The 27,989-nt window shown below is 60.1% G+C and overlaps 11 protein-coding genes across 11 annotated transcripts; 3 read left to right on the forward strand and 8 right to left on the reverse strand.

Annotated features, from left to right (window-relative positions):
• Positions 1-447: 447 nt before the first annotated feature.
• On the forward strand, positions 448-1,561 carry PLICBS_000872 (transcription initiation protein spt3; the record flags this gene model as incomplete). Its single annotated transcript, XM_018318078.1, has 2 exons — positions 448-642; positions 734-1,561. 2 exons carry the CDS (start codon positions 448-450, stop codon positions 1,559-1,561), a joined length of 1,023 nt encoding a protein of 340 aa, XP_018183603.1.
• A 484-nt stretch (positions 1,562-2,045) lies between these two features.
• PLICBS_000873 (uncharacterized protein) lies at positions 2,046-5,598 on the reverse strand (the record flags this gene model as incomplete). The annotated part of the gene is made up of 2 exons (XM_018318077.2): positions 2,046-3,211; positions 3,261-5,598. 2 exons carry the CDS (start codon positions 5,596-5,598, stop codon positions 2,046-2,048), a joined length of 3,504 nt encoding a protein of 1,167 aa, XP_018183602.2.
• Positions 5,599-6,654: 1,056 nt separating this feature from the next.
• PLICBS_000874 (AP-2 complex subunit sigma) lies at positions 6,655-7,210 on the forward strand (the record flags this gene model as incomplete). The annotated part of the gene is made up of 2 exons (XM_018318076.1): positions 6,655-6,686; positions 6,811-7,210. 2 exons carry the CDS (start codon positions 6,655-6,657, stop codon positions 7,208-7,210), a joined length of 432 nt encoding a protein of 143 aa, XP_018183601.1.
• Positions 7,211-7,488: 278 nt separating this feature from the next.
• PLICBS_000875 (uncharacterized protein) lies at positions 7,489-9,016 on the reverse strand (the record flags this gene model as incomplete). The annotated part of the gene is made up of 4 exons (XM_065599675.1): positions 7,489-7,980; positions 8,124-8,290; positions 8,355-8,605; positions 8,631-9,016. The coding sequence occupies 4 exons, from the start codon at positions 9,014-9,016 to the stop codon at positions 7,489-7,491; spliced, it is 1,296 nt and encodes a 431-aa protein (XP_065455747.1).
• Positions 9,017-9,431: 415 nt separating this feature from the next.
• Positions 9,432-10,521, reverse strand: PLICBS_000876 (uncharacterized protein; the record flags this gene model as incomplete). The annotated part of the gene is made up of 2 exons (XM_018318074.2): positions 9,432-10,364; positions 10,498-10,521. The coding sequence occupies 2 exons, from the start codon at positions 10,519-10,521 to the stop codon at positions 9,432-9,434; spliced, it is 957 nt and encodes a 318-aa protein (XP_018183599.2).
• Positions 10,522-11,053: 532 nt separating this feature from the next.
• On the forward strand, positions 11,054-11,836 carry PLICBS_000877 (uncharacterized protein; the record flags this gene model as incomplete). Its single annotated transcript, XM_018318073.2, has 1 exon — positions 11,054-11,836. One exon carries the CDS (start codon positions 11,054-11,056, stop codon positions 11,834-11,836), a length of 783 nt encoding a protein of 260 aa, XP_018183598.2.
• Positions 11,837-12,263: 427 nt separating this feature from the next.
• PLICBS_000878 (uncharacterized protein) lies at positions 12,264-15,503 on the reverse strand (the record flags this gene model as incomplete). The annotated part of the gene is made up of 4 exons (XM_018318072.2): positions 12,264-12,472; positions 12,528-14,825; positions 14,889-15,085; positions 15,157-15,503. The coding sequence occupies 4 exons, from the start codon at positions 15,501-15,503 to the stop codon at positions 12,264-12,266; spliced, it is 3,051 nt and encodes a 1,016-aa protein (XP_018183597.1).
• Positions 15,504-17,924: 2,421 nt separating this feature from the next.
• Positions 17,925-18,678, reverse strand: PLICBS_000879 (uncharacterized protein; the record flags this gene model as incomplete). The annotated part of the gene is made up of 4 exons (XM_018318071.2): positions 17,925-18,037; positions 18,097-18,198; positions 18,288-18,498; positions 18,613-18,678. The coding sequence occupies 4 exons, from the start codon at positions 18,676-18,678 to the stop codon at positions 17,925-17,927; spliced, it is 492 nt and encodes a 163-aa protein (XP_018183596.2).
• Positions 18,679-20,088: 1,410 nt separating this feature from the next.
• Positions 20,089-22,870, reverse strand: PLICBS_000880 (uncharacterized protein; the record flags this gene model as incomplete). The annotated part of the gene is made up of 3 exons (XM_018318070.2): positions 20,089-21,704; positions 21,757-22,731; positions 22,783-22,870. The coding sequence occupies 3 exons, from the start codon at positions 22,868-22,870 to the stop codon at positions 20,089-20,091; spliced, it is 2,679 nt and encodes an 892-aa protein (XP_018183595.2).
• Positions 22,871-25,166: 2,296 nt separating this feature from the next.
• PLICBS_000881 (uncharacterized protein) lies at positions 25,167-25,833 on the reverse strand (the record flags this gene model as incomplete). The annotated part of the gene is made up of 2 exons (XM_065599676.1): positions 25,167-25,490; positions 25,564-25,833. 2 exons carry the CDS (start codon positions 25,831-25,833, stop codon positions 25,167-25,169), a joined length of 594 nt encoding a protein of 197 aa, XP_065455748.1.
• An 861-nt stretch (positions 25,834-26,694) lies between these two features.
• Positions 26,695-27,982, reverse strand: PLICBS_000882 (uncharacterized protein; the record flags this gene model as incomplete). The annotated part of the gene is made up of 6 exons (XM_018318069.2): positions 26,695-26,760; positions 26,814-26,955; positions 27,006-27,215; positions 27,267-27,597; positions 27,646-27,771; positions 27,913-27,982. 6 exons carry the CDS (start codon positions 27,980-27,982, stop codon positions 26,695-26,697), a joined length of 945 nt encoding a protein of 314 aa, XP_018183594.2.
• Between the last annotated feature and the right edge of the window lie 7 nt (positions 27,983-27,989).

Raw genomic sequence — 27,989 nt, forward strand, 5'->3', positions numbered from 1 at the left:
GCATCCTTCCCTACTGAACGGGCCTCACCAAACCGACATCGGATGAGACGGAACCGCTCACGCAGCAGAGCCGGACCACTGCCGGGTCGCTGAGGTCGTACCAGCCCGCCCTATGTTGAGAGCAACAACACTGCGTGCACAGGCCCAGTGCCCCCGATCAGTCGCCGCACAAGAGTACAGAGCTTGCTGGCTGCCGCCGCAGCAGCTCAAACGAACAGTCCCCCCGCCGCCGGCCCGCGCAGCTGCGAGCCCCTCGCTGAACATGACCTGCGTCCGCGAGCCCAAGATGCTGCCTGGTCGCTCCTGCACACGCGCTCTGCATCTCGACCTTTCCTCTCGCAACCGCACAACCTAGGATCTCTGCGATCTCCATCAACAGGTTTCATCTCTCAACCTTCAGCCCTCAACCTACAGCAACCCCAGATGCCACCAACTCCGCTGCCCAGCATGGACACGAACGAGCAGGAAGCCCGCCCGCCTATGTTGATGCCCCACCCGTCGGCCAGGTCGCAGAAGAACCCGCGTGAGCTCATGATTAACACGGTGCGACAGATGATGTACGTTTCGGGCGAGACCGCCGAGCCCTCTGTTGAGACTACCAGTATCATCGAGGACATTGTGCGGCAGCAAGTCATCGAGTTGGTAAGCTGTCCCCCGCTCCCCTTTGTCATCCCGTATCGACACGTCCGACCTTCTGGTATGCGCACTGGTTTGCTGACTCGTACGATGATAGCTTCGCAACTGCACCGAGCTGGCCTCGCGCCGCGGCTCCAAGTCCATCAGCACAAACGACCTCATCTTCCAGATCCGGCACGACCAGGCCAAGGTGTCGCGACTGCGCACCTTCCTCTCGTGGAAGGACGTGCGCAAGAACGTCAAGGACTCGGATGACAAGGGCGCCGACGCGGACCTGGCCGCGGGCGACGACCCAGTGGGCGGTGTCGTCGCCGGCTCGGGTCCCGTCGACGAGGCGGCCAAGAAGAACAAGAAGGCCAAAGTCGGCCTGCCCTGGGAGCCCGCCTCCTTCTTCCCCGTCGAGGTCCCCGAGCGCGACGACGAAGAGGACGAGGAGGAAGACGAGATGAACTACATGACCCTCCAGCGCCTCCGTAAGGCGGACGAGCGCACCAAGCTCATGACACGAGAGGAGTACGTCACCTGGTCCGAGTACCGCCAGGCGTCCTTCACCTGGCGCAAGGGCAAGCGCTTCCGCGAGTGGGCCGGCTTCGGCGTCGTCACCGACAGCAAGCCCTCGGACGACATCGTCGACATCCTCGGCTTCCTCACCTTCGAGATGGTGGCGACCCTCACCGAGGTCGCCCTCAAGGCCAAGGAGCAGGAGGACCTGGCCCGCGCCCAGTCGGGCGCCGACAGCGTCGCCGGCGCCAAGAAGCGCAAGCACCAGCACGGCCTCTTCGACCCCCCCAGCGAGGGCAAGACGCCCATCGAGCCGCGCCACGTCCAGGAGGCGTTTCGCCGCTTCCAGCAGCGCCCCAAGAAGTCGCGCGCCATGCTCAACGGCACGCGCCTCATCCAGCACACGCCTCTCAACATCATCTAGGCAGGCTTGGGATCTGGACTCCCCTCTCTCCCTCCCTCCTTTTTTTTTTGCTCTGCTCTCCGTTGGCGTCGGCGAATGGTGCCTCACGAGACTTGGTGGAATGTGCTCTTTTACGACTGGCTTTCCTTTTGGTGGCAAATGGCTTTGTGTTAGTTTTTTGGGGGGGATGAATGAATAGGTTCGCGAGGCGCGAGGGACAAGACGTGGTTGGTCTCGGTGACCGACAGGATACCCCGAGAGTCTTCTTTTTAGGCATTTCGCGAGATGCAATACAGTAGATAAGACGTCATGATTTGCATCCCAAAGCGTGTTCTTATCAGTGGAACTTTCTACCGTGAAGTATCCTCCCATCTCCGTTGTGCGCGTCGTGGATCCAACATGAATGCAACACTGCTCTAGAAGCGGCCCTCTCCAACGCCGCGATGCTGGTATATAAGATGACACATCAACATGGCCGAACCATCAACGCCGCAATACACCATGCTCAATGCCCGCTAAATGTGAACCGTCTCCGCCTCACCACCGTATCAGCCCGCCGCAACCTCGTCCCAACCCTCTGCAGGCTCAGGGGCAGAACCTCGTCTTCCTCCTCGACGGCGGCAACATCGCCTGCCCCGTCGCGCTGACCGTGCGGAGCCTGCTGAGCGACCGTCGCAGCTCTCCGCAACGAGTCCCCCGTGTCGACGGCGGCGGCCGAGGTCGAAGGCCCATGGGCGTCTGTCGACCTAGAGCCCCCAGACTGCGACGACCCGACCTTGGCCATTTGCCTCTGGTCTCCCCCGAGGGTCTGGGCGTAGTCGCCGTAGTTGGGCCGCTCGAGCATGCCGCTGCGGAAGGCGTTGACCCCGACCAGCAGCTTGACCAAATCTATGAGCTCTTCGAGGTACTCGATAATCTCCATCATGCCGGCGGTGCTGGCGTTCCACGAAAGGAACTTCCGCTTGGTGATTAAGCTCGCTGTCTCCTCGTCGAGCTCGGCCCTGGTTGCGAACCTCCTGACGGTGGACACATCAGCGCTGGAGCTCTGCCTCATGAGGATCTCGCGAACGCGGTTTATCAGCCGCAGCTGGGCGAGGCGAGCGGATGGGATGAATTGGGGTAGAGGCAGCCACGTGGTCAGGGCCTCGTTGACGGAGAAAAGCGTGAGGGTGCACGTGGCGGCCACGCTCCTTCTGTATGCGTACACCTTTGGGTTGAGGTCCTCGAGGATGGATGAGCCGTATGCGCGACGAAGCTGTACGACGCTATCCATCCGGTCAATGACCTGGTGGAGGACATATATAATTTCCTCGTATATCGGAGCAAGAGGTTTGAAGCTGCCTTTGAGGCGAGGCTCGTTGAAGCAAAATGGGAGAAACGTCTCTGCGGCCGCAAGGGCTGCTTGAGCCTTGTCGCGGGCATGGTTGAAGCGGTTCAGAAGTTTCTCCGACTTCAAGTCGAGCCGCTCGGGCGTGTCGACGCCAACGGCAAGGCTAGCCTGCATCTTCTGCACCTGACGGACTGATGCTGAGAGCGACTCGACGAGGCGGTCTCTGGCTCGAACCGGAGCGATACAAACTTCGACGAGGACAGCAGTGAGTCCACCCACCATGAAGGCGACGAGCCGCTTGTAATACACCTCATAGTCTTGAGAGCCAAGATCAATCGACGCTGCGCTTGTCAGCATATGTTCCTCTGGGGCCACCGGGCTATGACTTACCAAGCGTGACCACCGCCATGGATACTATGGCAACGATGCCCGCCTTGACGTATTTGGTCGTGACCTGTACATACACCGACGGGACGATGCCAAACACTAGGATTGCCACGGCGGCGACTCGGTTCCCTCTCCCAATCTCGACAGCCAAGTACCCAAAGGTGCAGCCAATGACAACGCCGAACAAACGCAGGCCGATGGCAAACAGTGAGGTGCCAATAGCCACTTCGAAGACGAGGATGAGCTGCATGGGAGCCCACACGCCGCGGACCTCGGTGTACCAGGCGTTCCATGAGGCCACCAGGGCAGGCCAGGTGACCAGAAACACGGCCATGGCCAGCTTGACCGCATAGTGCAGGTCGTCCGAGTCCTGAGCCCACTCGATCGCATCGGCGGTGCACGCTCGAACAGTCATTAACCAGCTCTTGTCTGCTGAATCTTGTGACTTCTTGTGACTTTTCGGCTGGCGTTTCGACTTTTTCGGCTTACTTGGCTTTTCGGATGGGGCATTCGTGGCAGCCGTCTCTTCATCCCCTGGATACCGCAGGCCAACTTCATCATAAGGCGGCGGTTCTTCATCCTTGGCGGGAGGCGTTGACCGAGAATCCTTGCCAGTGCGAGCGGCTTTCTTCGCTCCCTCGGGAAGCACCATGGCGTCAGACTCTCCTCCTGTGCTGAGCCACTGGCGGAGACTAGTGATGTGAGGCAACCAGATCCGTGACCGGTTGTGGCGCCTCTGTCTCTTGTCAACCAGATTGCGAGAGTGGCGGAGCATCCCCAGGACATGAGCCGCCGAGTCGCGATATGCAAGCAGAAAAGATGATACTAGGAAGGTCTCCATACGCGGCATCAGGTCGACAGACTCTCCCGACTCCATGGCGGCGCGCTTGAGTTCGTCGGTCGACCTTCTGTCGAAACGAGAAATGGCTCCGGTAAACTCGTCGATCCGTAAATCGATCTCTTCCAAGGGTATTCCGTGCGGAGCCGGAGCTCCCGAGGGTAGTGTCGGCACGTCGTAGCAGTAGGCGAGACACGACGCCACCAAGGCAACAGCGTTGTCCATGGACACCTGGAACTCGAGCACGGGCGCTTTGATGTGTTGTAGGATCGACTCGAGTAGCGGGGCACTGCCCGTCTCGAGTTCCTTGACAGGCTTGACCTTATCAATCCTGTCCGCATAACTCTTCTGTTTATCAAACTTTGGCCGCGACAAAGGCGTCGTGGGCTCAGAGTCGGGCGTCAAGTCTGGAGTGACCGGCCGGGAGGGCCGCTCGGTACCCATAATCGGCTCTTCGGCGTCCTCTTCGTTGCCAAGTACGATGAACTTGTTCTCGCAGGCTCCGATGAGGATGATGATGTTTTGCACGGCACTTGTCATGAGCTGGGTGCTGATGGGCTTCATCGAGATGGGTGGGAGGGCGGATATGGATATCTCAAAGTTAACTTCGTTCTGGGCGGCCTTGCAACGGGAGAGTTGGGCTCGAAGCTTGGCTTTTTGCGCAGTCAGTTGAGCTAGAGTCGTGAGGTGACAAGGGATGTCGACAAAGGCGGAGGGCGTTTTGGTTGCCTTGAACGGACTTGGTAGCTGTGCCAGGAGCCCGGTGATGCGGCGCCTCGTCCTCTGCCATCTCGACGCATGCTTGCCGCGGGAGCTCTTGCGTGTCAAGGTAGCACACATCTCCTTGCATTCTTCGGCGTCCCCTCCTGGCGTTATGAACCAATTGGTCGCGCGGTTCAAGGTTTCCATCGTGTCCGTCAGAGTATCGATGGTTGACGAGCCCAGATAGCTGCTCGAGAACTCGGGGAAAATGGCCAGATGAACGACGAGGGCGACGCCTGCGCCAAGCAGCGTCGGCACGTAAATCGTGGTGAAGAGCGTTGTAGTCGCAGTCGAGGGTAGTTGAATCGTCAAGAGCGACTCGACAATGAGAAAGTAGACGAACAGAAAGAGGCGGGGACTTGATGACCGGAAGTAGCCGTGGATGAGTGTGGTCGTCAGGAGAAAAAGCGCGCGGATCGTGTAAGCCGCCGGAGGATTGGAATTCTCGACGAGACTCGACAGATACAAAGACAGGAGCGACCACGCGAGGCCGACCAAGGACCCGAGGAGAATCATGAGAAGCGCCTCGATCATGCTGCCCATGCGCTGGCCGGGGTTGGCGAAGACGGCAATCATGGGGATCAGAAAGGTGGACTTGGTCTTAAGAGGCGGGAGGATGGCGATGATGACGGCGATGAAGGCGGCAAGGGAGTTTTTGATGATGCGCTGCCACGGGGCCTTGGTCTGGCAGTCGCCCCAGAGGAGGCCGGCGAACCTCTTGACCGGATTCGAGCGAGCCATGGCGGGTAGAGGTTCGCGGGTGACGTTCCCATCTCAGCGGCCGAAGCTGGCGGGCGATGTCGTGGGTAGCGAGGAGGACGCCGGGTTCGACGACGACAGCGACGGCTTTCCCTCTGCTTGCGCCCGGCTCCGCGACTTGCAGATGCAGATCGAATCGACGTTACTTAAAGTCGCCGGTGAGAGCAGCAGCCGAGCGTGACTGACACGGCGGCGGGGGCAGAGGCATGTCGTCGATTGATTGAACAAGTGGGTGGGCAACCGACGCGCGATGCGAATCGAAGAAGCCCCAGAGCGCCGATCGAGGAAGTGGCGGCTGCGGTGCGGCGTCGAGATGGTGGGCTGGATGGTGAGGTTGGAGTGGTCGTGTGAGAGTTTGATGCCGCCTCTTGCGCGCGCGAGCGATTCCGGCCGTGGAAGTGGAGGGGGGAGGGGGACCTGGAAGTCGACTAAGTGGGCGGGCAGGTCGCGCGACTCGCACTTTCCCTCCGAGTGTACGAAGGGCCTTGTGTCATTATAGACTCGGCCAGCTGCTCCGCCAGGTTGAGAATACCTCGGTGAGCAATTCGTTCTCAATTATATTCTCTTCTATTTTCTAAATAGTAGGGTTGGATCCCTTGCATGCCGCGTTGTACGTCAAACAAAGGAACGTCGCGGGGGCCAAACGGTTGCATTCCACATGCGGGCCGCCGCCAACGGCGCTGACTGCCCGCCCATGGGCACCACACTGCAGGCTGGTTGACGGAGCCGCTACAGCGCAACGGAACCCCACTGAAGACGGCTCCCTACATCCATGGATAGCCCTGGAGGTCCAATTCCCCATGCGCAGCTTAGGTTGCCCGCTACAGCGTCCGGTTGGCAGCGGGCGACACTGAACTGCACCCAGCCAATGACGGCCACGGCAGCCCGCAGACTGCCCCGCGACATCCGCGCCAGCAACCGCCCGACGACATCAATCCAACGCCCCTTGTTGTCGCAACGGCCACCATCACGAACCTCATCCCCCCCAGATCGCAACCGCCGCCACCCACGCACCGGCTTCGCCCGTCCGCCCTCACGATGCTGTCCTTTATCCTCATCCAGAACCGACAGTCAGTGAAAACCCCGACATCATCCCAATCCCATCCCGCCCCAATTCCCCCAAGCCTCCCCCCCCCCGGGGGTGATGGAAACCCCCTCTGGCTGACATCGTGCGCACGCACGCGCAACACACAGGGGCAAGACGCGGCTCGCCAAGTGGTACGCCCCCTACAGCGACGAGCAAAAGATCAAGCTCAAGGGCGAGGTCCACCGGCTCGTCGCCCCGCGCGACCAAAAGTACCAGTCCAACTTTGTCGAGTTCCGCAACAACAAGATCGTCTACCGCCGCTACGCGGGGCTCTTCTTCTGCGCCTGCGTCGACACAAACGACAACGAGCTCGCCTACCTCGAGGCCATACACTTCTTCGTCGAGGTCCTCGACGCCTTCTTCGGCAACGTCTGCGAGCTCGACCTCGTCTTCAACTTCTACAAGGTCTACGCCATCCTCGACGAGGTGTTCCTCGCCGGCGAGATTGAGGAGACGAGCAAGCAGGTCGTCCTGACGCGCCTGGAGCACCTCGACAAGCTCGAGTAGCGGCCGGCGTGCGTGCGTGCGTGCGTGTCAGGACTGTGCAAGGGGGTCTATGGGGTTTGATTTTTGGCGTCTGGGGTGAAAACATAACTCACGAGATATCATGGGCTGGCGTTGGGCGTACCCGGGGATCATATGGTCGCACACTTTAATTCTCTCAATATCCTGACATGAAACAAGTGTACATCCACCGGGAGGATTGCACCTCCCCCACCCCTTGGAACCCGAACCTTTGTCCCATCGCGTCGCACAATGACTCTGCCATCACTTCTTCCGGCCCCTTAGTTGGCCTCTCCTTCCTCCTCCGCCTCCGCGTCCGCTTCCTTGGCGGCCCGGGCCTGCTCCTGCGCCGCCGCCGCCGCCGCCGCCGCCGCGGCTCTCTCCGCGTTGTCCTCCTCCCACATTTCGAGCGCCGTGCGTCGACGCACCTGGTTGACCGGGGTATTGCCCCGGCCGCGGAACAGCTCCTCGATGCTCGAATAGTACGGCCTATCCGAGGCCACGGGCGCTCCGCCCTCGACAGCAGTCGCCGCTCCCTGCGGAGCGATAAAGGCGCCAAACTCCAAAGAGGGCTTGGGCTTGTTCTGGGCCGACTCGGCCAGCTTCTCGCCAAAGACGGGCATGTGCGTCTCGTTCTTCTGTTTCTTGGGCGCCGGCTCCGGGCCCTGGCCAAACGTCGCGGCGCCTCCCTCGGAGGCTTGGGCTCGCTTCTTGTGCTCCAGTTCGTCTGAGACGCGCGAGGAAGTCGTCTGCCTGTCGCAGCGCCTCTGATTCTTCCGTCATCAGCTTCAGGGCATTGGCAATGTCCTTTTTACCCAAGTTAGCAGCTCGAGCCGGAAGACAGCACAGGGGCAATCACGGTGACACTCACGTCGTCCTAGGTCGACAGGCCATTCTCGGACCCTGCAGAAGGCACATCGGGTATCGCGGCGCCGGTTTGGGTAGTTGGGTCAGGATTCGGGTGGTTAACGACGCCTGTGAGGTCCGTCGTGCTTCCGGCCTGAGTGAGAGAGACGTTGCCGATATTCGCGGGGTGGATGGTGCCGCTCAGGGGCATGTATGGGCAGCTCTCAGTGGAGTGGCCTACAATGACACGATTAGTTTCCAACCTTTGAACGCGTGTGGTGATTGGGGGTTACTGAAGTACCTGTATTGAGGCATCGCGCGCAGGTAACGTCGTCTTCTTCCTTAACTTGGTTCGCCTCGGGAGGCTCCTCATCCGTCAGAGTCAAGACCCAGGTTACGACCATGGGACTAACGTTGCTCACCGAATGGCCATAGCCATGGCTGCCGTGAAGCTGTCCCTGAGGGATATGAAAGGGGGCAGTGACGGGGCGGAGAGAGGGAAGGGGATGCATGGACTCGGCGCCGTCCTCGGGGACGTGCGGCACGAGGGGTCTGGAAGTGAGCGCGAATATCACACGCCACTTCCGCGCGAATGTTGCTCGCGCGCTCATGGGACATGACTTCGGTCCATCTGCACGAGGCGCTGAGAGAGGCGTTCATCCAGGCCATGACGGCCATGCGCTCGGTGCAGCCACATTCGTAGAGGAAGTAAGCCCACGCCTTGAGGACCTCCTCGTCGGGAACGGTACGTTCGGCCCGGACCTGCAACTGAAGCCAGACAGCGGAGAGTGATGCGATGCTCGCGTGGGAGAGGCGCTGTGGCGCGCTGGTGATGGTGTCCTCGAAGGTCGTTTGATCCACGTAGACCAGGTCAGAGAGGTCCTCCAGGGTGGTAATGCCGAGGATCTGACGCGCGTTGAGGAGCATCTGCTCCTCCGAGTCGAGCGCAGGCGGCCAAGACATTGCGAGGGTTGGTATGAAGAGGCGAGAGAATGGGGGTGAGCGGCGGGAGGGAAGTTGAAGGTGGGAAAATTCAAAAACAAGAGAACAACAAAGGGAGACGGTTTAAGTACCTGCGAACGCGTGCAAGGGACCGACCCTCGCTCTGTTCAGGCCGCCGGGCCGTTCGCAGCTGGCCGTTGCTGGGGAACGACCGGCCTGCCAGCGACGCACCAGGACAACTACCCAGCCTCCCAGAGGCGTGTTCAGGGCCCGACTCACGAAAGCGGTTAAGTCTAAACGCGTTGGACGAAAGTGTGAATTAATGTTTGGAAATTCAGCCGCTTTGTGTCTGAGCCCGTTGCGCATCGAGGTAGAGTAAGCAAAAGGAGAAGACAAGAACACCATGACAGACAGCTAGCTCCCTCATATCAACTCATCACCTCTTCTTGAGCGCCGCGAACCGCCTCTCCAGATCGCTTATGTCGGGCACCGACCCCTCCGGCTCCTTGCCGGCTGTCCTCCGCGACGACGCCGTCGCCGCGTTCTCCATCTTCTTGTTGGGCTTGAGCTCCACGGACCCCAGCGTCACCTTGGGATGCACGTTGTCCGTCGTCATGCGCGGGGGCGTCACCGTCACGGGGCTCCGTGGCCCGCCGAGCTGGCCCCGCGGCGGGTTCGTCGCCCGGCTCAGCTCCTCCTCGCCGCGCGACGCTTTGCGCTGCGCCGGCGTCTGCGCCTGGTCCGCCACCAGCGGCGCCTCGAGCGCCTTTTGCGCCTGTCCGCCCGAGGGGTTGTCGTCGTCGTCGTCGGCGCCGTCCTCGTCCACTCCCATCAGGTCCGGCGGCGGGGGCGTCGCCGCCTCCCGCTTCGGCCAGTCCACGCCGTACGCCTTGGCAATCTCTTCGAGGTACCCCTGGACGAGCTCCTGCCGCGGGGGCTCGACGCTTAGCTTCTTGACCACCTTGGGGTTCACCTTTCCATCCGTATTGTCCATGGCCTCGAGGACAAACTCCTTGCCGTACTTTTCGGCCAGCAGCAGGCGCACGGTGGCCAGCTCCTTGATCTCCGTCTTGGGCGCGGCGTATACGATGCTCTTGACGGCCTCCTCGAGTCCCGGGTCGCACACGGGGCCCTCGAGCAGGCCCGCGCGCGCCAGCAGCAGCTCGCAGTACAACTCGAGCATCTCGTGAAGCTCGCTCGTGATGTCGGCGCGGATGATGCTCTCGACGCGTATCGTGGCTGAGTCGATCTTGCCGGCCTCGAGGAGCTGCGCCATGGCGCGCCGGTGCGTCTTGCCGAGCTGCTCGTCGCGCTGCTGGACCATGCGCAGCCGCGCGATGGCCAGCTTGAGCTGCACCTTGAGCTTGGTCTGTGTTGGCCGCGGCGTGGCGCGGTGCGGTGTCAGCAAGCCAACTGGTTGCGTCACTGGGGGGGGCTGTGATGGAGGTTGCGACGATGGCGGGGTATTGCGGGATGCGCGAACTGGACTGCTTGTTACTTACCACGAGCGACGCCTGCGGAGGCATGTTGAGAGGCTTTGTTGTTGCGTGCAGGAGGAGAGGTTGTCTGCTCGCGAGCGCTCCTGAGACGAGGGACGAGGTCGGGAGGGAGGCTTACGAATGGGCCGCAAGGCAGACGTCAATGAAGCTCCCGCGCATGATGGAGGGTCCGACGTGCGACGTCTGGCTGGTGTAGGACAGTGGAGGAGGGCGGCGTCACTGCGGGGCTCCATCGGAAGCGCAGCCGCCCAGGGCCCCACCAGAGCTCCCTGTCCTACCCACCTATCCAGGCATCCAAGCTCCCGTCCAGCCCGCCAGGCTCCCCTTGGCCATCAACCTGACTGACTGCTCGACTGGCGACGATGAAAGCTGCCAACAGGACAGTAGAGCAATGAATGTCATGTGAGGGAAGACGCCGTCGATGCTAGCGGCTGATTCACCTGCCTAGCGTTTCTTGTGGCCATGTGGTTGATGATAAATACATCAGTACTTCAACCAGCGGATCGTCGAGTATACGAGTTCGCTGACAAGACTTTTTCTTTGACTTGGAACCTGGGAAATGTCGACGATAGCAAACTTCATCGAATCCCGCCTTGCACCCACCCAACATGCCCTCGATCTCGGCGACGGATGCCACCCTGACGAGGGCACCGCCCTGGGCGCCTTTCTCGGCGCCAAAATAACAGCCCAGCAAGCCGCAGCGTCCATCACCGCACCCGTCCTGCGCGAACCCGACCCCGCCGCCGCCGTCCACCGCCTCATGGGACTCCTCTGCGAAGCGCTCGTCGAGCTGGGCACCGACCACCGCACCCAACTCCTCGACCTCCTAGAAGCCATCCAGCAGCTCCCGCCTTCAGAGCGGATTGACTGGCCGCGGCTGCCAAACTTTGGCCACATGTGGGCCGACTTGTACAGGCTTCACATGCATGGACTAGACGGCTGGGAGAAGACCGAAATGCCCCTATCGGAGGCGAGGAAGAGTGAGCTGTGCCACCATGAGGAATCGGTCGCGGCGGCAGAGGCTCAGATGTATCGCCGTGGTTTGGGCGGCGTTACCCGCCATTGGGGTTATGCATGGCTGAACTTGGTGCAGGGGCGCCGGCCGGGGTTGGGGGTTTTCATCAGGGGCGCATATACTTGGCTGGCAGAAGCTGGGGTGCAGTTGAAGCAAGAGCTACAGCCAGATGAGGTAGCCAGGTACGGTGGCCAGTCGAGCGTTGAAGCTACAATGCCCGAGCACTGGGAGCTCTGGAGACGGTCTTTTCTGAGTATCAGCCTAGACGAGCAGCTGTTTCCAGCTGACGATAGGAAGCTTGCGGCAGAGTGTTACAAGCTAATGTGAGTATCGAGATATAATGCATTTCACACACTGGTGATAACAGTAGTCAATGGCCCCGTGGTCGCCTTGTCTTGGAGCCTCAGTGGAACCAGAGCTGCAGGTTGGTCAACTGTCGCCGTCAACGCACCAACCACGGACAATTCGGCGCATAACAACGTCCTAGTATTTACGCGGGCCCCGTCGCAGACGGGATCCTCGATGCCTGTCTATAAAACCTCTGTCATGGTGAGCACGCACATAGAGTTGGGCCCTCGCTGAGGCTGCCGGTATCCTTCCAGTTCCGCCAAAACACCGTGCAGGCCACAGCCGCTGGATAGCTCCAGAAAGTCAAAGTCGAGATCCTTCATAGCCATAACGCCCGGTCCCATGCCACAAGCCCAAAACAGCCCAAAAAATGTAACACAAGTGCCCGGCCGAGAACCGGCCTGGACTACTCCTCCTCGGCCTCCTCGCCGACCGGTGGGATGCCGTCCGTCGCCTCGCCCTGGAACACCTCGGAGCCCTCGTACGTGACGCGTCGCCATCCGCACGACGCGCTGTCGTCCTTGATCCACTCCATCGTCGGGAAGTAGTGGTCATTCTTCTTCATCGTGATGACCCACGGCACGCTGTCAAACGTCACTGCCTTGAGACGGAAGTCTGTACACACAGTTAGCACAACTCAAACACACAAGTCCAACGGGGTTCAACATACAGGTATTGTCGGGAATCTTCCGCGTCGCGGCGATGAAGGATTCCAGGTCGGGGGTCGGCTTCCCGTTGACGTGCGTGATGAAGTTGGTCGGCGCCACTCCATACTGGTATGCCGGCGACCCGCGGATGCGGCTCGACACGTACACCTCGCTGTGCAGCTTGCTGATCTGCTGGCGGACGGCCTGGTGCGGGCGGTGCAGGACGGCACCGCAAAAGGACACAGCGTGGTCTGTCTCCATGTCCTTGGCCGCCACCGTCGGCAACTGCAGCTCCATCTCCTCGCACTCTCGCACGATGACGGCGTCCAGCACGTCGCTCGTGTACATGACGTCAAAGTCCGAAATCGTCGTGCAGATCTTGCCGTTGAGCTTCAGGACGATGTCGCCCTCGAGGAGGCTCACGGGGTGCTCCCCGCGCTCAAACGTCCTCTTGCTGACCATGAAGAGCTGGTGGTGCGAGCGGTTGGCCTGCGTCACCTTCTTGATCCACTCGTCCGACACGCCCATGACGCGCGCCTGCGACATCTGCACGGACCGTAGCTCGACAGACAGCATGCGCAGCTGCGGCGTCTCCCCCTTCTGCACCGTCGAGATGACGGGCAGCAGCGTGGGCGTGCCCAGGCCGAGGTAGTACTCTTCGTCGCGCTGGCTGCAGGGCGACCGCTCACCCAGGTAGTTGAGCCACAGCGCCTGCACCGTGCCGTCGGGCGCCACGAGCACGCCGCTGTTGCACGTCGATCCGAGGTTGCTGTCAATGGTAATGGCGTCAACATTGACGGCGCGGTAGCGCGGCGCGCCCGAGTTGGCCGGGATGGCCACGGCCGTGATCTCGGTGACGGTGGTCGAGCCGTGCACGACACGCCCAATTCTATTGTATCCGAGAAAATACGTCTTGGCGCCCTGCGTCAGGTGCTCGCTGCTGAGCCTCGCGCTCTTGACCGGCGCGTCCACGAGGGACGGGTCGTACTTGATGATGGCGTAGTTCTGGAGCGGGTGCAGGAAGATGACTTTGCCCTCGACGATGATGGAGTCGGCAATCGTCACCGTGATGTCGCACAGGTCGTACGGGACGACGGCGCGCGAGATGAGAACGAGGCCCTTGTCGGCATCAATCACCAGGCCCATTCCCCACCTGCGATTCTTAGGAAACCCGTCAAGCTTGACGGGCATGGTGCAGTTGACATGGACGAAGCTCTTGATCAGGTCCGCGATGCCCGGGTGCGGCATGTGATCCAATTCGATGAAGGAGGCGGATCGCCGCACGGGAGGCACGGGAGGAAGAGGGTCGCCGAGGTCCTTGAAGTCCCACAGTCCCGTCTCGTCGTTACGGATGGCCATCTTCATCTTGGAAGACCAGTGTCGGTCCACGTAGATGACGGTCGTGTTTAGCGTGTGCAGGTCGCGCAGATGCTTGTACGTGACCACGATCCTCGCCTTGTCTGGAATGTCCTTCATGACGTTGATAAAGGTGGCCAGGTCCGGCACCTTCTTGTGGTCGACTGTCTGAACGATCCAGCCGTTGTCTGTGTTGTCGAACCGGAAGGAGCCCGCCGACTCGCACACGTAGACGCCCTTGACGGCCACGGCATATAGCCGGGCCTGCTGATACGAGAGGTCGTGGAAACTGGCGCCGGCAACGGTGACGAAGCGGTCAGGGGTGATTTGGTGAAGGTCGCCGACCTCGATCTCGACTTCGACGTCTTGGCCGCCTCGCTGCAGCTGCACCTTGATGGGCTTGCCGACATTGGAGTCGAGGATGTCATCGAGGCGAATAAACTGTGTGATGAGCTCTCCGTTCACCTTGACCAGGACATCGCCTTCCTCAATCTTGTTATGCGAAGGCCCGTCGGGTAGTACAATCTCGGCCACTAGCATGTTTGTCTCGTCAGGAAACGCTTCCCGCATTGCTGCCTCCCATTGCGGACTCAATCCTAACCTGCGACACTCGTCGAAAGGCTTCAGAAGAAACTGGCACTGGATGTCGCCACGGGTGACGGGCTTGCCCTGCTGGATGCACTGAAGGGCACGAAGGGGCCGGTCCAGGGGAAGAAAGTAGTCGGTAGACGCGCCGTCGGAACGGCCGCCGGCCTGCAGCGCGACGGCAGAACCATCCTTGCTGACGACGGGACTGCCGGAGCTACCGCCGCTGGCAGCGGCATTGGCCTGATAGTAACACGTGTTGAAGTCGCTGTAGCCCTCGCCGTATTCAGGAGCATTTCGGTCTAGTCGGCTGATGACACCAGAGAGGATACTAAGTTTCTCACCGGCATCGTTGCCGACCACTCGAATCTCGACGCCGACTGTGGAGTGTATGGTTAGTTTGCGGCTATAGAGCACACGGGTAGGGGCCGAGAGAGCTCTACCTTTGGCCTGGTCGGGGCTCAAGTCGAGACCATCGACGTGCATATACTTGATGGCCTTGGGGTCGTAGCGAAGGATGCCAAAGTCGTGGACAGGGTCGCGATATACCGGGTAACAGTCGACTTCCTCGTGGTTGTCGAAGACGCAGTGGCCCCAAAACGGACCAGAACCGACGACGTGGCGGTTCGTCATAATGTATCTACAGAACAGAGCTAGGTTAGCAAAAGAGTAGACCAGCCAGACGCGCCGACAGATAAAGTTTTCACATACCCTCGCTCTGAGTCGACGACGAAGCCTGTCGCCTCGCTCGTCAAGGCAGAATCGGTATCGAAGGAGCACGTCTGGCAGAAGCGGATGGCGACGACGTTGCGAACCACCTTTTGGATGGTATCCTGCCACTCGCCCAAGCTGCCGGGCGTGCCAATGTACATGGGTGGCGCGTGGAGATGCATGTCGTCGCTGAGGACCGACTCGTCGTCGTAGTCTGCGATTTCGACATCGGGAGTGTTGTCGTCGGCGGAAAACTTGCCGTTAATCGCCCTCTTGGCTGGCGGCGGCTGGTCAGGCGAGGCTGCAGCCTTTCTCTTGGCCGCGGCCGACCTTCGTGTGCCGTTCATGATGGCGGAGTTCGGAGGGAGGTTCGCAAAGGCGGCTCTCGTAGATGATGCAGGGAGAAGTCGTCGCGGAGAATCGGGGAGGGAGGCTGTTGCGCCGCTTTCTATGTATTGCGGCGTGAGCAGTAAGGCGGTCGGCCGTCTATCGATACTCGACGACGCGGCACACACACGCACAGCGTCCGTGGCAAGACAGACGTCAAAGGCGCCTTAGAGCAACCTGGAAAGCCTGGTCCTGCCGCGCAGCCTTGCGGGCTCGTGACGACGGGCCTTTGTCAGCGCGACGGAGGGTCGCAGCGCAGCCAGACGTCGGGAGGAAATGGGTGCGGATCGCGGTTCGCACGGGGGAAGAGGCTGTCGCCGGAGGGGGCTAGAGGCGCTGCGCGATGGGAGACGACGAGGGATGGTGGATGGACAGGCGGTCCATGTGATGTGTCGTTGGGAGAGGCGAGCAGGCGGATGCGACTTTGGGGTGGATCAGCAGGATGGAAATTGCAGCCCTCCTGCAAGCGTCGAGGTGCCTGGCGGGCGGCGGCGGCGGCGATGATGGGGGTCTTGGGTGGCCCACCAGCACCGTGTGGCCTCTGGGGGCGCTTCTCTTTTTTTTTTTTTGGGTCCCCAGGCAGCTGAGAGGTCGAGCGACGAGTGCTGAGTGGGTGCCCGGGCTCTTGGTTTGCCGTGCTTCCAGGTGGTTCCACCCGCTGTAGTGACAGTAGCTCCAGCTGCGCGCACTGCATGAAGTGGAACTCCCGTCCCGTCCGCGCCTGCACTGGTGATGGATGAATGGATGCCGTCTGAATCGATGGCAGCTCAGGGCACTCAGAGGCCGCAAACACTGGATGACGGACGGGCACCTGTCAGGCGGCTGCGCAGCGCTGCAGCACGCACTGCCAACGTCGCGTGATTATGTAATACCCGCGACAAAGAACCTTGAGAGCGACAGGCCGTCATGGAACCTGGAACTGACTTGACACCGACAGTGATGCATTCACGCCACCAATCTCACCGCCTGCCGTACGACTTTGCGCCCCAGGCACCCGGCACCTTGGCCGCTGTCTGCCATGGATTGACAAAATAAAATCAGGCGTCACGGCCACCGCGTCAGCGTCAGACGAGAGAGGTGGATGGATGGGCGGATGCACCTGGATGGATGGATGGATGGCCACCCGCGCCCCGTCTCGTCTCTGCCCTGCCGTGTCCTGCCCGGCAGCAGTTCGTCCGCAGGCACTTGCAGCAACGTCTGCCGCTGGTGTATCGACGGGACATCTCGATTATTCCCTTCTGCAACATCCCTGTGGCTAAGCAGCTCTGGCCAGTCACCAGTCTTGCCGGCCCTCGCCGACTCGACACATGTATGAGCTTAACAGGCAGCGTGATCGTTTTGGCAACCGGCCTTGCCATACATCCGGTTCGTGTCCGGTTCGCCGCCCGTCTTCAAGCGCGGCTGCATGTCTCACCCTGCCGTGGTGGGTGGCTGCACCCTCAACCACCACCCATTCATTTACTAGCAGCGGCACCATCACCATCACCACCACCACCACTACAAAGTACGAGCTTGTACTTACTACGTGCACCTGGTCGTCGTCTCTCCCTCACCGTCTGCCAGAGCACGCACTCTTCTCGGGCGGTCGATGCGGCTCGGCAACGCACTGATCCGCGCGTGTCATGGGGGCACTTTATGCCGGGCTGGACGAGTTGACGTCCCGGCAGCCACCCTTTGTCGCGTCTCGTCTCGTCTTGTCTTTGTCTCGTCTTCACGTGAACATCCATGCGGTGGTCCCAGTCTCCGACTCCAGTCCCCTTCAGTCTCTCGCCCTGCCGCTGCCCTCGCGCACCCTGCACCCGGCGCGATGCAGGTCTTTGTAACAGCCCAACACCAGGACTCCGCAACCAAGAACGATGGCAGGAGTCACCAGATGCCCATGTGGTCACGGCTGCGATTCATTGTTCGTACTTCCCAAACCATCTTGGCGTCTGGCTGGTCCTGCATCAGTCACACCGCGAACCGGAAGTGCAAACAGGGAACAGCCTTGGAGAACTCTCGGCCGGCGTCGCACCGCTCCTACGCGTGAATACTACGAAGCACAAGACACAAACGGGTCATCGCTAGAACACAAAATCCGTTATTACTGGCGTCTGGCCGCCCTACCACGAGAGAAAATATCTCACCCTATCCCCCTCGAGAAAAGCAGTCAAGACTGAAAAGACTCGCCCCTTGTCGTCCGAAACGCCGCACCATGATGCCATGACCATGACAGCTTTCCCCAAATCCATCCCTAGGACCAAGCACAATACGACGAGGTCCTCAGCGTAATGTACCAACACCGAAGCAAAAACGTAAAACGCAAAGCAAAGGTCGGCATCTGGCCGACAGTGTATCTACTCCACCGCCGTGCTCTGGCGAGGAAGGCGGAAACGGTGGGTCTAGATCCCGCCGCTCTCCTCGATATCAGACTCGGACTTCTTGACGAGCTCGTCGGTGTCCTCGTCGGCGTCCTTCTTGATCCTCTTGGAGGCGGTATTGGCAGCAGCACGACCTTTCGTAGAGGTTAGAGTCGCTTCAGGAGCTGGAGACGATCAAGTTTAGGTCACATACCCATGCCGCGCTTCTTGGGGGTGACCTTGGTCTCCTCCTCGTCGTCGCTGGCGCCGGGAGCCACAATGGGCTCGGACTTCTTGGGACGACCACGGCCGCGTGCTACAAGTTACAAAGCAGCGTCAGTGGGTGTGCTCCGTAGCTATAGCTAGATGCTGACGGCCATCAGCGGCAAGATCAGTTAAACTCACGAGTCGCCTTGGCTCGGGTCGGAGTCGCGGCCTTTGCGCCATCACTGCCAGCACCGCCCTCCTCGTTCTTGAGCTCCGCAATCTCCTTGTTGAACTTGGTCCACATGTTCTGCATGCTCTTGAGGGTGCGGCCGGGCATGTTGACGCGCGACCAGTTGACGTTTTTGCCGTCCTCGCGGAGCTGGACGATGATGCGGAGCAGCAACTCTACCTGCGAGTGTGGCATGCGTTGTCAGCCCTCCCCTGCTCTATTTCAAGGCTGAATAGGGGGGTACGGGAAGGAAAACACAAATGTTCGATGAGAAGAGAGAGTCGACCGACGTACCTTGGCTTCCTCGGTCCAGGCGGAGGAGGGCTTGGTGGGAGTGGCGTTGGCTTCAACGTCCGACATGTTGGCTGCGGAAACAGAAGCCGACGTTGAGGGTTCTTTTTTCCCAGATGGATTATCGCTGACGCGATAAAGGAGGTTGAAATAGAAGGGGTTACTGCACAATAAATGCAGTGTGTATGCAGTTGTGGGCTTGTGATATTGCGTGTGCAACGTGAAACGTGCAGTGACCAGAAGGAGGAGAGTTGCAAGGCGTTGAGTGTGTGGTGGTGCGTGGGAGAGCTGTGAAGGTGTGCAGAGGAAGTAACCCGCGGGAACGAGGAGGGAGAAGGAAAGCTGCCTTTTGTACTCTGGGCGAACGGTGCTACTGATTGCGGCATCCCGACTGAACAAGAGGTCTGCCAGGTGCGCGGCGAAAGGGGGCGTGGTTGACACGGCACCTACGTTGCCGGGCATGTTCTCGCAGCCGCTGTTCACTCGGCGCCAGCTGTTCATCATAAGTCACCCGAACCTCCTGAGCTGTGCGCACGAGATCGACCCTGATATAGTGAACTTGGGCATTCTTCCTCCACCAAGTGATCCTTCGGGCAGAGCAACGCCACCTGAGAGACGGCTGCCTGTCAAGCTCTCACGCAACAAAGAGAAACCAAACGAACGCAATAGGCACCCTACGGGCGCTCTACCCTACAAACACGTTTCCGACATGTTGTCACTGGTCCGTACGAGGTACGCACTCCCAATCAGGGCCACACCTGCAAACAGATGCAGGCGTCCAACCCTATGTCGGGTTCGCATGAGCTGCAACATCAAGGCCATTGCAAGATACCGCAGGAAGGGCCGCCACGAAGATCAAGATCAAAGACCCTTGCATAAAAGATAACTCTTGGAAGGCTTCGGGTCCCTATCACTAGATCACTAGTATCGCAGAGACGGTGCCAGCTGCGTGGTGCAATGACAGCTTTCAGTAAAGCTCCGAGACGGAATTCTTACATACATTTAATCAACGCCATGGCCAACATGGCCACTCGCACTGCCCCGTGGCAACCAGATCGCTTGTTCTATCGCGGCAGCCGTGTTGCTCGTTATGCACCTCCCCAGATCCAAGCGGACCCAGCCCCTGAATAGAAACTGAGCCCTGCAGCGCCCCTCTTCCATTCTCCAGTTCGTTCCTTGTCTTGTCTAGTCTGAGACCGCGACATCTCTCCCCGTGCTCCAACTCTCCAACAGACAATATACATGTCTTCGCTGTACAACCACGCAACACTCTTCGCCCTAACAACGCCTTGCGCTGTCTGTCAAAGTATGCTGCGCACCGGGCTTAAAAATGACCCCCTTCCCTTCGCCGAGAACCCCGCCAACTCCAAACAAGATGCAGTCGTCGTAGCCGTAATATGGGTATCCATCTTGTTGTGATTAAAGCACCGCAAATGCACGCCGTCCGCCCTTTCGCTCAATAATCGTGGATCTAGCGCCCTATTTCATCTTCTCTCTGAACGCCATGAACTCGCGGAGTCGCTTCTCATGCTCCTCGCAAGCGGCACTCCACCGCTGTCGAACGTAATTGTCCTGCTGAACCCACTGCATATAACTCTGAATGTCGCTATCGCTGCGAGCACCCAAGAAGGAGTAGCCCTTGGCGGCTCTGATGGAAGAAATGTTCGACTTGCGCGTGGCAAAGTGGTCGACTACCTGTCCGTTGAAGCTGTCCCACTGTCGCAGGTAAATCTCAAAGTCTTCAAGATACTTGCTCCAAGAAGCTGCATTCGGCTTCATCCCCTCAATAGCCACCGTCGGTGGCAGCCGTGGCGCCTCAGGAGGCGATGGGAAGTCAAGAGGCGGGGCCTTGGGCTTCTTAATCGGGAGCTCTTCCGATGCCTTGCTCTCAAATGGTAGGCTGTCTTTGAGGTCGTCCAAGGACCGCAGGCCGGATTGCTCGTGAGCAAATGGGGCCACATTCTTCAAATCCGCAAAGCTAGCGCGGATATCCTCGCTGTCCTCTGATCCCATCGTGTTCGGATCCAAAGGGATCTTCTCCGGTCGTTGAGGTTTGCCATCTCCGGCCACGGCGTCAACATTTCCAGGCCGCCACTCAGGCCGTGTGGGCTCAACGGGTATGTTGCGTGCGCTGTTGGAGTCGCTCGATGCGGCTGTTGGTACCGTCGGTGGCGAGTCGATGTCCATGGCCTGAGGGCTGTCTACCGGCGCCTGTTTCGTCCCGGCGCCGCGGCCGCGCCATTCGTACGTCTCACCTTCGCTGCTGTCTTCGTCGACAACGGCTGCACTACCCGCCGTTGGCCTGGCTTTGACCTTCTTAGAGTTTGCACGGCGCGTTGGTGAGGCGGAATTGCCGGGCGTCGGCTGCGGGACAAATGCCTGCGGACCAAATTGGTCATTCCATGCATCGGCGTTGAACCCCGTTGGTTGCGTCTCTGCCTGCGCTTCAGGGGCAGGAGGTTCGGGTCGTCGCATCGACGGCCGCTTCAACGGCGAGCGGCGCGTGCCTCGGCCGCCTGACGAAGGGCGGCTAGAAGGGTGTCCCTCCTGTGGCTCCCCACTGCCGGCACTGAACTGCCACGCGTTTGCCCCTTCGTCGTTGACAAACTGCGTATTGATGTCATCAACGCTGCTCTTGGCAAACGGGTTCTGGCCTGTAGACGGCGACGTCTGCTCAGTAGTGCCATCACCCACTGGAAAGTTAAAGCTACCAATAAGAGTCCGGTCAGCAGAGTCCTTTGAATCAATCGAATCTGGAATAGAGCTGGGAGCATGCGTCTTCTCTTTCTCCGGCGAATTACCAGCCTCCTTGTTCTTTATCAAGTGATCGAGCAGCAGGTGCTGTCGCAACTCGAAAGGAGTGAGGTTTTGGAAGCTTTCCTGGTCTCCACTAGAAGCCAGATTGTGGCAATTGACTTCACCGGGCTTGACGTCCTGGTCCGTCTCATACTCATGAAAGGGCCGTACGCGGGAATTCAAAGATCGCGGATATTTGCCGTCGAAAATTCGAAACGAAGAACGCGCGGATGATGGCAAATCAGAAGGAGTGGCATACAAGGATGGACCGCTGGCGCCCTGGTCTGGGGGCCCGGCTTCTAGCGAGAGTGTTAGTGATCATGTTCTGACGCGGTATAGGGCAAAACTCACGGTTCGCAGCACCTGAAGCTGGGTCGTGGCTCTCATAAAGGTTGCTGGCATTGGCCCTGGCTCTAAAAGACGTATCGCTTGTCTCGCCGGCCGTGTATGTTGGATGAGCGTCATCCTGGGGGGTATGGAGACCAGATTCGGGGACGCTAGAGCTGCGGTTCTTATGGGAACCGGCAGTCCCATCATCCGAGTTGGACGGCTCCTCCCTGTGATATGATTCCCTGGAGCTCTTGGCGCGGCCTAGAGGCACGCCGTCGAACGGATTTGTCTTCTCGCCGCCGTGCGACGTGTATGGCGTGCTCTGTCTGGCGTCCGCATAGGCATCCCGGTCTCGGAACTGGCTAAGAGGGTCGGGCATTGGACCATCCTGGGGCTGCCTGGGAGGAGGTGGCGGTGGCTGTCGCTGGTCTGCGTTCATCCTCGTGTAGTAGCTGGCAGCAGAGACCGGGGGCTCATCTCCAGGCATGGCCGCGCGTGGCTGGTATCCAGTTTTCCTCGCCCCAAACGAGGCTTCCGCCCGCTGTCTGGCCGTCTCAGTTCGAGGTGGTGGTGGAGGAGGCTGCGATGGGCGAGGTTCTTTCTGGGCGCTCTTGGCGCCCCCCCGGGACTGGCTCTTGCGCATGTTCTCAAAAGCTCGAGCGGCATTCTTCTTCGCCTCGGGGTCGGCTGCGGCTCCCTGCTTGGCCGTGGGAGGGACACCGTTTGAGAACCGAGTCTGCCATCGCTGTGCTCCCGACGTCGCGTTCCGTGCCGCGGTGTTGCGGCGAGGAGGAGTCGGAAACTGCTGGCTCACGTTCGCCCACGGGTTGCCCTTGACGCCCGAAGCGCCCACCCTGTTTGTTCGGCTGAGCGTCGCATCGTATTTGGCCTTTTGCTGAGGGTCGGAAAGGACCTCGTGGGCGGATTGGATGATTTGGAACTTGGAGTTGACTTCCTGCTCTTTGCCAGGATTACGATCGGGGTGGTACTTGAGTGCTGTAGCAGAGTCAGCACGGCGAGCCTTGCTGGGCGAGAACTTGTCCTTACCTAGTTTTCTGAATTGCTTCTTGACCTCGGTAACGTCTGCCGTCGTGGGCAGCTCCAGGTCGGCGTAATAGTCCCTGGTGGGAGCCATCGCGATGACCGGTCACCAGGAACGGGATATCTCGACGAGTTGGCGTAGTGTCAGGGAGATGTCGTGTCGAGCACCATATCAGGGAAGCGAAATTGAGAGCTTTTGCAGCGCTCGGGGCCCGAGCTTGCGGAATGCCTGCGGCCTCCGCGCGCTGGGTTGGTCGTGCCGACTCGAACGACGTCTGGCGAAGGGTGCACGCGGGCGCGAGGCTCGAAGATGGGCAAACGTGAGGTCGTAGGGTCGCTATGCCGAAGGTCCGTCGCTTAATCTTGCAGAGTTAGCAATCGAGGACGTAGGCGATGGACAGTGTGAGGCGTTGTGAAGCTAGCAAGCTCAGCTAATCATCGCGTCACGATGCAGCCAGCCAGCCAGTCTTGCGCTTTTGTGAAGGAAAATAAGATCCTCGAGGCGGAAGAGGTGAAAAAATTAGCATCGGCTAGATGCGAACAGCCGGAGGAAGCATAGACGACCAAGGCATGGCAGGGCTGCCTCGTGTCGGGGTTGGCTCAACAGCGCAGTCGACACGGAAAGTGCACGCTCGCGAAGCTTGCATCCAGAGGAAAGAACTCAGGACTCACCCAAGTGACGTCAGCTGCACGGTGAGCCCGGCGGGGGGCAAGCGTCGCACGAAAGTGCAGTGTCCAAATTCAAGGCAACGCAAGCCGTGTTCCGAGCGAGTGCGCTACGTTGCTGTGCGATGTGGTCGGGGCGGGCAGAAGGATGAGCGGGCGTGGGTGCTCGTGAGGTTTTGTTGTGTTCTGGGTTTGAGCTGCTGCCCGCCGCCCACTCTTGACGATGGCAGAGGGCCGCGCTCACTGGAAATGCCCTGGCCTGGGCGCCAAAACGGGCGCTGGAAGGTGGGCACGAGCTGAGGTTGGGAAAGCCCCAGCCGCATCGTGGGGCGTCCCCGTCCCTGCGGCGACGCCTCTGGGCGGGTCGCAGACGGGACTCGGGGCGCCGAGAGGGTCGCTGACAGGGGGGCGGGCTGTGCTTGTGGCTCAGCAGCTTGGGCTTCGTCACGCAGCGCGCGGCGGGCGGCGTTTCCAGGGTCCAGTCCATCAGCCCAACGCAGCCAGCCCTGTGTGGCGGGTGAGGGGCGGAGCTAGGGGCCGTCTAGGTGAACTGGGCGGGATGGAGACTCTGGGTACGGGCGAGAATCACTGCAGTGCCCAGCCAGGACTGTGACGGCGGGCGAGTTCAGTGGCCACAGAGGCGGCCGCTCCACCCCGACTGTACCTAGCAGCACGTGTGGCCGCCCGTCTGTCCAGGCCACACCAGGCGGGACGTCGAAGACACCCGTGCAAAGGATGTTCCCGCCTCAGCGCCATACGAGTACAGCCGACCGGCTTCTGCAACACAAGACGACCGTCGCCGACAGTGCTCGTCGCAAAGATGAAACTAGTCATGCGCTCCAGGGGCCAAGAAATTAATTCTTCGTCTATGAAAAAAACTTAGAGATGAACTCCAACATTACAATCAATTCGCGGTCCGCTCCGTTGGCGAACTAGGGCTCTTCCTGCAGGTTACTGTACATACTACCTACCTCGCCCTCTGTCGTGGGACTAAGACGATAGTCTTCATGCAACAAACAGCGACTCGGGATAGCATAGGCGCAAAGAATAATCAATTTGTCCCATCAGGGTACCCTTGATAATCCGGGGAGCGTCGCCGGCAGTACTGCCAAACTTGTCCCGCCCGTCGTGCGGGGGCGGGAGCTTCCGCATCGAGGCACCAGAATCCTAGCTCCCGCTCTCAACCATTCTCGCAAGCAAAGCCAATCCCACGACTCGTCGCATCTCACATCTCGGGCGCTGGCCTATGTCTCCCTTCAGTCAGAAACGCCACTTCGAGCTGCCATCATGACTTCGAGCGGGGAAACATGTGCAGGGCCGCTGAGTGACCTCTCACGGCTGCTGTGGCTCGTCCGGCTCTCACAAGCCACAGCTGCCCGCGCCGTCATCTGACGTCCCCCCTTCGTCGCGTGCATGTGAATCGTAGTTTCGCCGATCTTCGTCCCACTGGAGACGGCACCTGGTGTAGTTAAAGCCAAATGCCCTGGAAGAGAGCATGCCGCAGGGGATGCCAGAATCGCCATGCGTGCGTATTCGTATTCGCTCCGCCCGCCCGCCGCATCTCGCATCGCGAGACCCCAGATTCAGCCTCAAGGGATACCTTCACGTGCTTCTTTCAACGTCCTTGCTGGACTGCGTTGTCGACACATCGCTGCGTTTCGGCTAACTAGGTAAAAATGGCATGCTCCCCACCCTCCAGACATCCGCCGTCGCCTCTTCCCCTTTCAGTCCACCTGCGTTGCCTTTTCGGCCGCGATCTTGGCCTCCATCTTGCGCCGGGCCGCGAGGATCATCTCATCCCGCCTCCGCTGCAGCGACGCCTGCCGCTCGTCGCGGTTCGAGCTCCACCCCTTGCTCTTCTTGGCCTTGTCCGCCTCCGCGTCCCCCGCATCCTCGGCAGGCGACCCCGCCTGGATCTTCTCCTTGAGGTTGTACCGCGAGATCAGGTCCGGTTGCGCCGGCTTCTCGGGCTGTCTCGTCACCGAAGCGGAGCTCGAGCTCGACGCCGCTTGTCCGGGCGGAGGGGGCGGCTGGAAGGTAACCGGGGGCTGGCAACCAAACGTCTGTCAGTCGCTCGCCCTCGTCGCGCTGCATGGGGGCCGTCTTGTAATGGGGACATACCGTTTCCAAGCGCCCGGCTAGGATGCGCTCCGTCGTGTTTTGAATGTTGCCGCCGTTGCGCTGCAGATCCCATAGGATGCTTCTCCTCTCCGCTTGCGGGAACATTTGCTGTATCCTCTCCACGGCCGCCTCCCGGGATCGCAGGAACGCCTCGGGCGACCTCGTCGCTCTCGGGACCGGCGGCCCTGAGAAGAACAGATACCGTATAATCAGGCCCGACACCACCAGGATGACTGCCAGGTACGGCAGTGAGATCTGGTCGTCCGACATGATGTCTCCTGCGAAGCCGCTCCCGCCGTCACGTTCCCGTTCCTCGACGGACCGATGCGCCGCGATGTCGCGCTCCTATACGCTGCGACGCTGGGTGTGATGCGCTTCGAGCGAGGAATGAGTCGATTGCGCGTACGTGTTCGCCCAGATCTCGATACGGCGGGATCGTGGTTCGGCTGCTCGTCGCTGGCAGCGATAGCTGGAGTGGTCGAGGTTGACGTGTACTCAAGGTTACCGCCATGGTCCAGCGCGGGACGCTCCGTATAAAACCCATGGTGGAACCTCGGCTAAACCGCCCCACGCCAGGCCATCGCCACCTCACGCGACAGGGGCGTCAAGCGTTGAGATGGACATATGACGACGGTCCCAACGCATCAGTCCCCGTACCTGCTCGCTTCAGCGTTGCTTAAACCTTTAACTGGCCGTTGCCTCGGCCCGGGTGTGGTTCCCATCGCTACGAGCACGTCGAATGCTTCCCCCCCAATGATCAAAACTCGCCACACGTTGACCTGATGCACGCAGCCATGGCTTCGACAAGGGCAGTGACTTCATTCATCGGGAAGCATTTAAGCGATTCCCCCGCTGACCACGCCATCTCCGTCCGTGGCAGTTAAGCGATTCCCACGCTGACCACGCCCGCTCCACCTGTGGCAGAAGGTCTACCCCGTGTAACCCGAAAATGCATTCCAAGGCCTTCTGGCCGCCGAACCCATTCCCAATGCCGCAAGAATGCCAGTCCCCCGCCCCTACTCGTAGAGGCTGAAACGCCGATTGACCCCCGCAGACCGTTCATCAAGTCACCGCGCCAAGCACTGCGCACGTTCATCAACCATACGAGCCTCTCGTTGCCGCCGTTGGCCTTCAAGCCAATGCCGGGCCTTGCGTCAGCGACGTATCCAGGTCACCGTAGTGCAGCGTGAGTTCCCTCTGCGTTCATTTGTCAGTATACGCCGAGATTTTAGAGCTGCAATTCGACCTACCCGATCCCGCCGCCACGTGGTCGCATCCCAGACGACGTAGTACCCTCGTTCGTGGTTCGGGCTCAAGATTTGAGGCGTCATATGCTCATCCTTGGTGAGCCATATCGCCAGCTTCTTATGCCAGCGCCAGTTTCGAGAGTGCCTGGTATGGTTAGAATACCAGTCTCTCGAGTCGAGCACACAAACACTTACAGTTCGACCGCGGCCATTTGCTGCTTGATGTCGGCAGGACAGCTGTAAAATATCCAGAACAGCGTCTCCTCGTTGAAGCTCTGGATCTTGGTCTCGATCGGCTGAACATTGGTCACGCTGTAACAATCGGGCAGCCTGAACTTCCCCGCGTCAACAGTGGGCCGAGGCGGGTGGTCGTCGAAGAGAGAGTACGCTTGGGTGGAGATGAGTCTGTCTCCAGTAAGCAAGGGTCATGGTCTCGCGGTCTGCTTCGAGACTTACTCTGGCGAGGTCATGTCCAGTCCTAACGAGCCCGGATCCATGCCCACCACCATCGCGTGATAGTCGGAATAGTTGTTCATGAGAGACCGCAGGCCCTTAATACCCCACTTGTCCACGGCAGGCATCCCAGCAAGGGGATCAGCAACGTCCAGCGGTTGGCTGAACTTTTCCTTCTCCGGCTTGCTACTCGTGCTCTCCTTCCCTATCGCACCAAGGCTGCCCCGTGCTTCTGGTGCTTGGGAGCCAGCATCGGCGCCTGGAGGAGGCTTGCCGAACCCGTCATCTCGAAACAAAGACTGCGTCTGCTTTCCCTCCGCTGCTCGAGACGCATCTATTGGGGTTAGCACAATGATTGGTGGCGGCGAGTTTATCGACGCACCTGGCGGGCCAACTCCCGGCGGTGTTCGCGCTTCGTTTGCTCTGCTGTTGGCAGACAGTGCGTTCAGCAAGCCATTACCCCGATGCGCCTGACCTTGTCCCGAGCCAGCAGCCTGAGGACCGAATCCTGATAATGGCACGTCAGTACTGTCACTTCGTCCGGCCTCTCTGTTGGCATCCAAAGAGAGCGAAGGAAAGTCGGCGTCACCGCCGCGGTGACGCCGTGGAGTGGCAGGCGTGTCCCTGGCGCTACCGAGGTGTAACGAACCTTGGCTGGATTGCAATCTCGATGTCGAGGGTGGAGTAAAGATGTCGTCCTGGCCTTGCTGAGAGGACATCGGCGTC

Source organism: Purpureocillium lilacinum (assembly GCF_023168085.1).
Source record: "Purpureocillium lilacinum CBS 284.36 DNA, scaffold_1, whole genome shotgun sequence".
NCBI lineage: Eukaryota > Fungi > Ascomycota > Sordariomycetes > Hypocreales > Ophiocordycipitaceae > Purpureocillium > Purpureocillium lilacinum.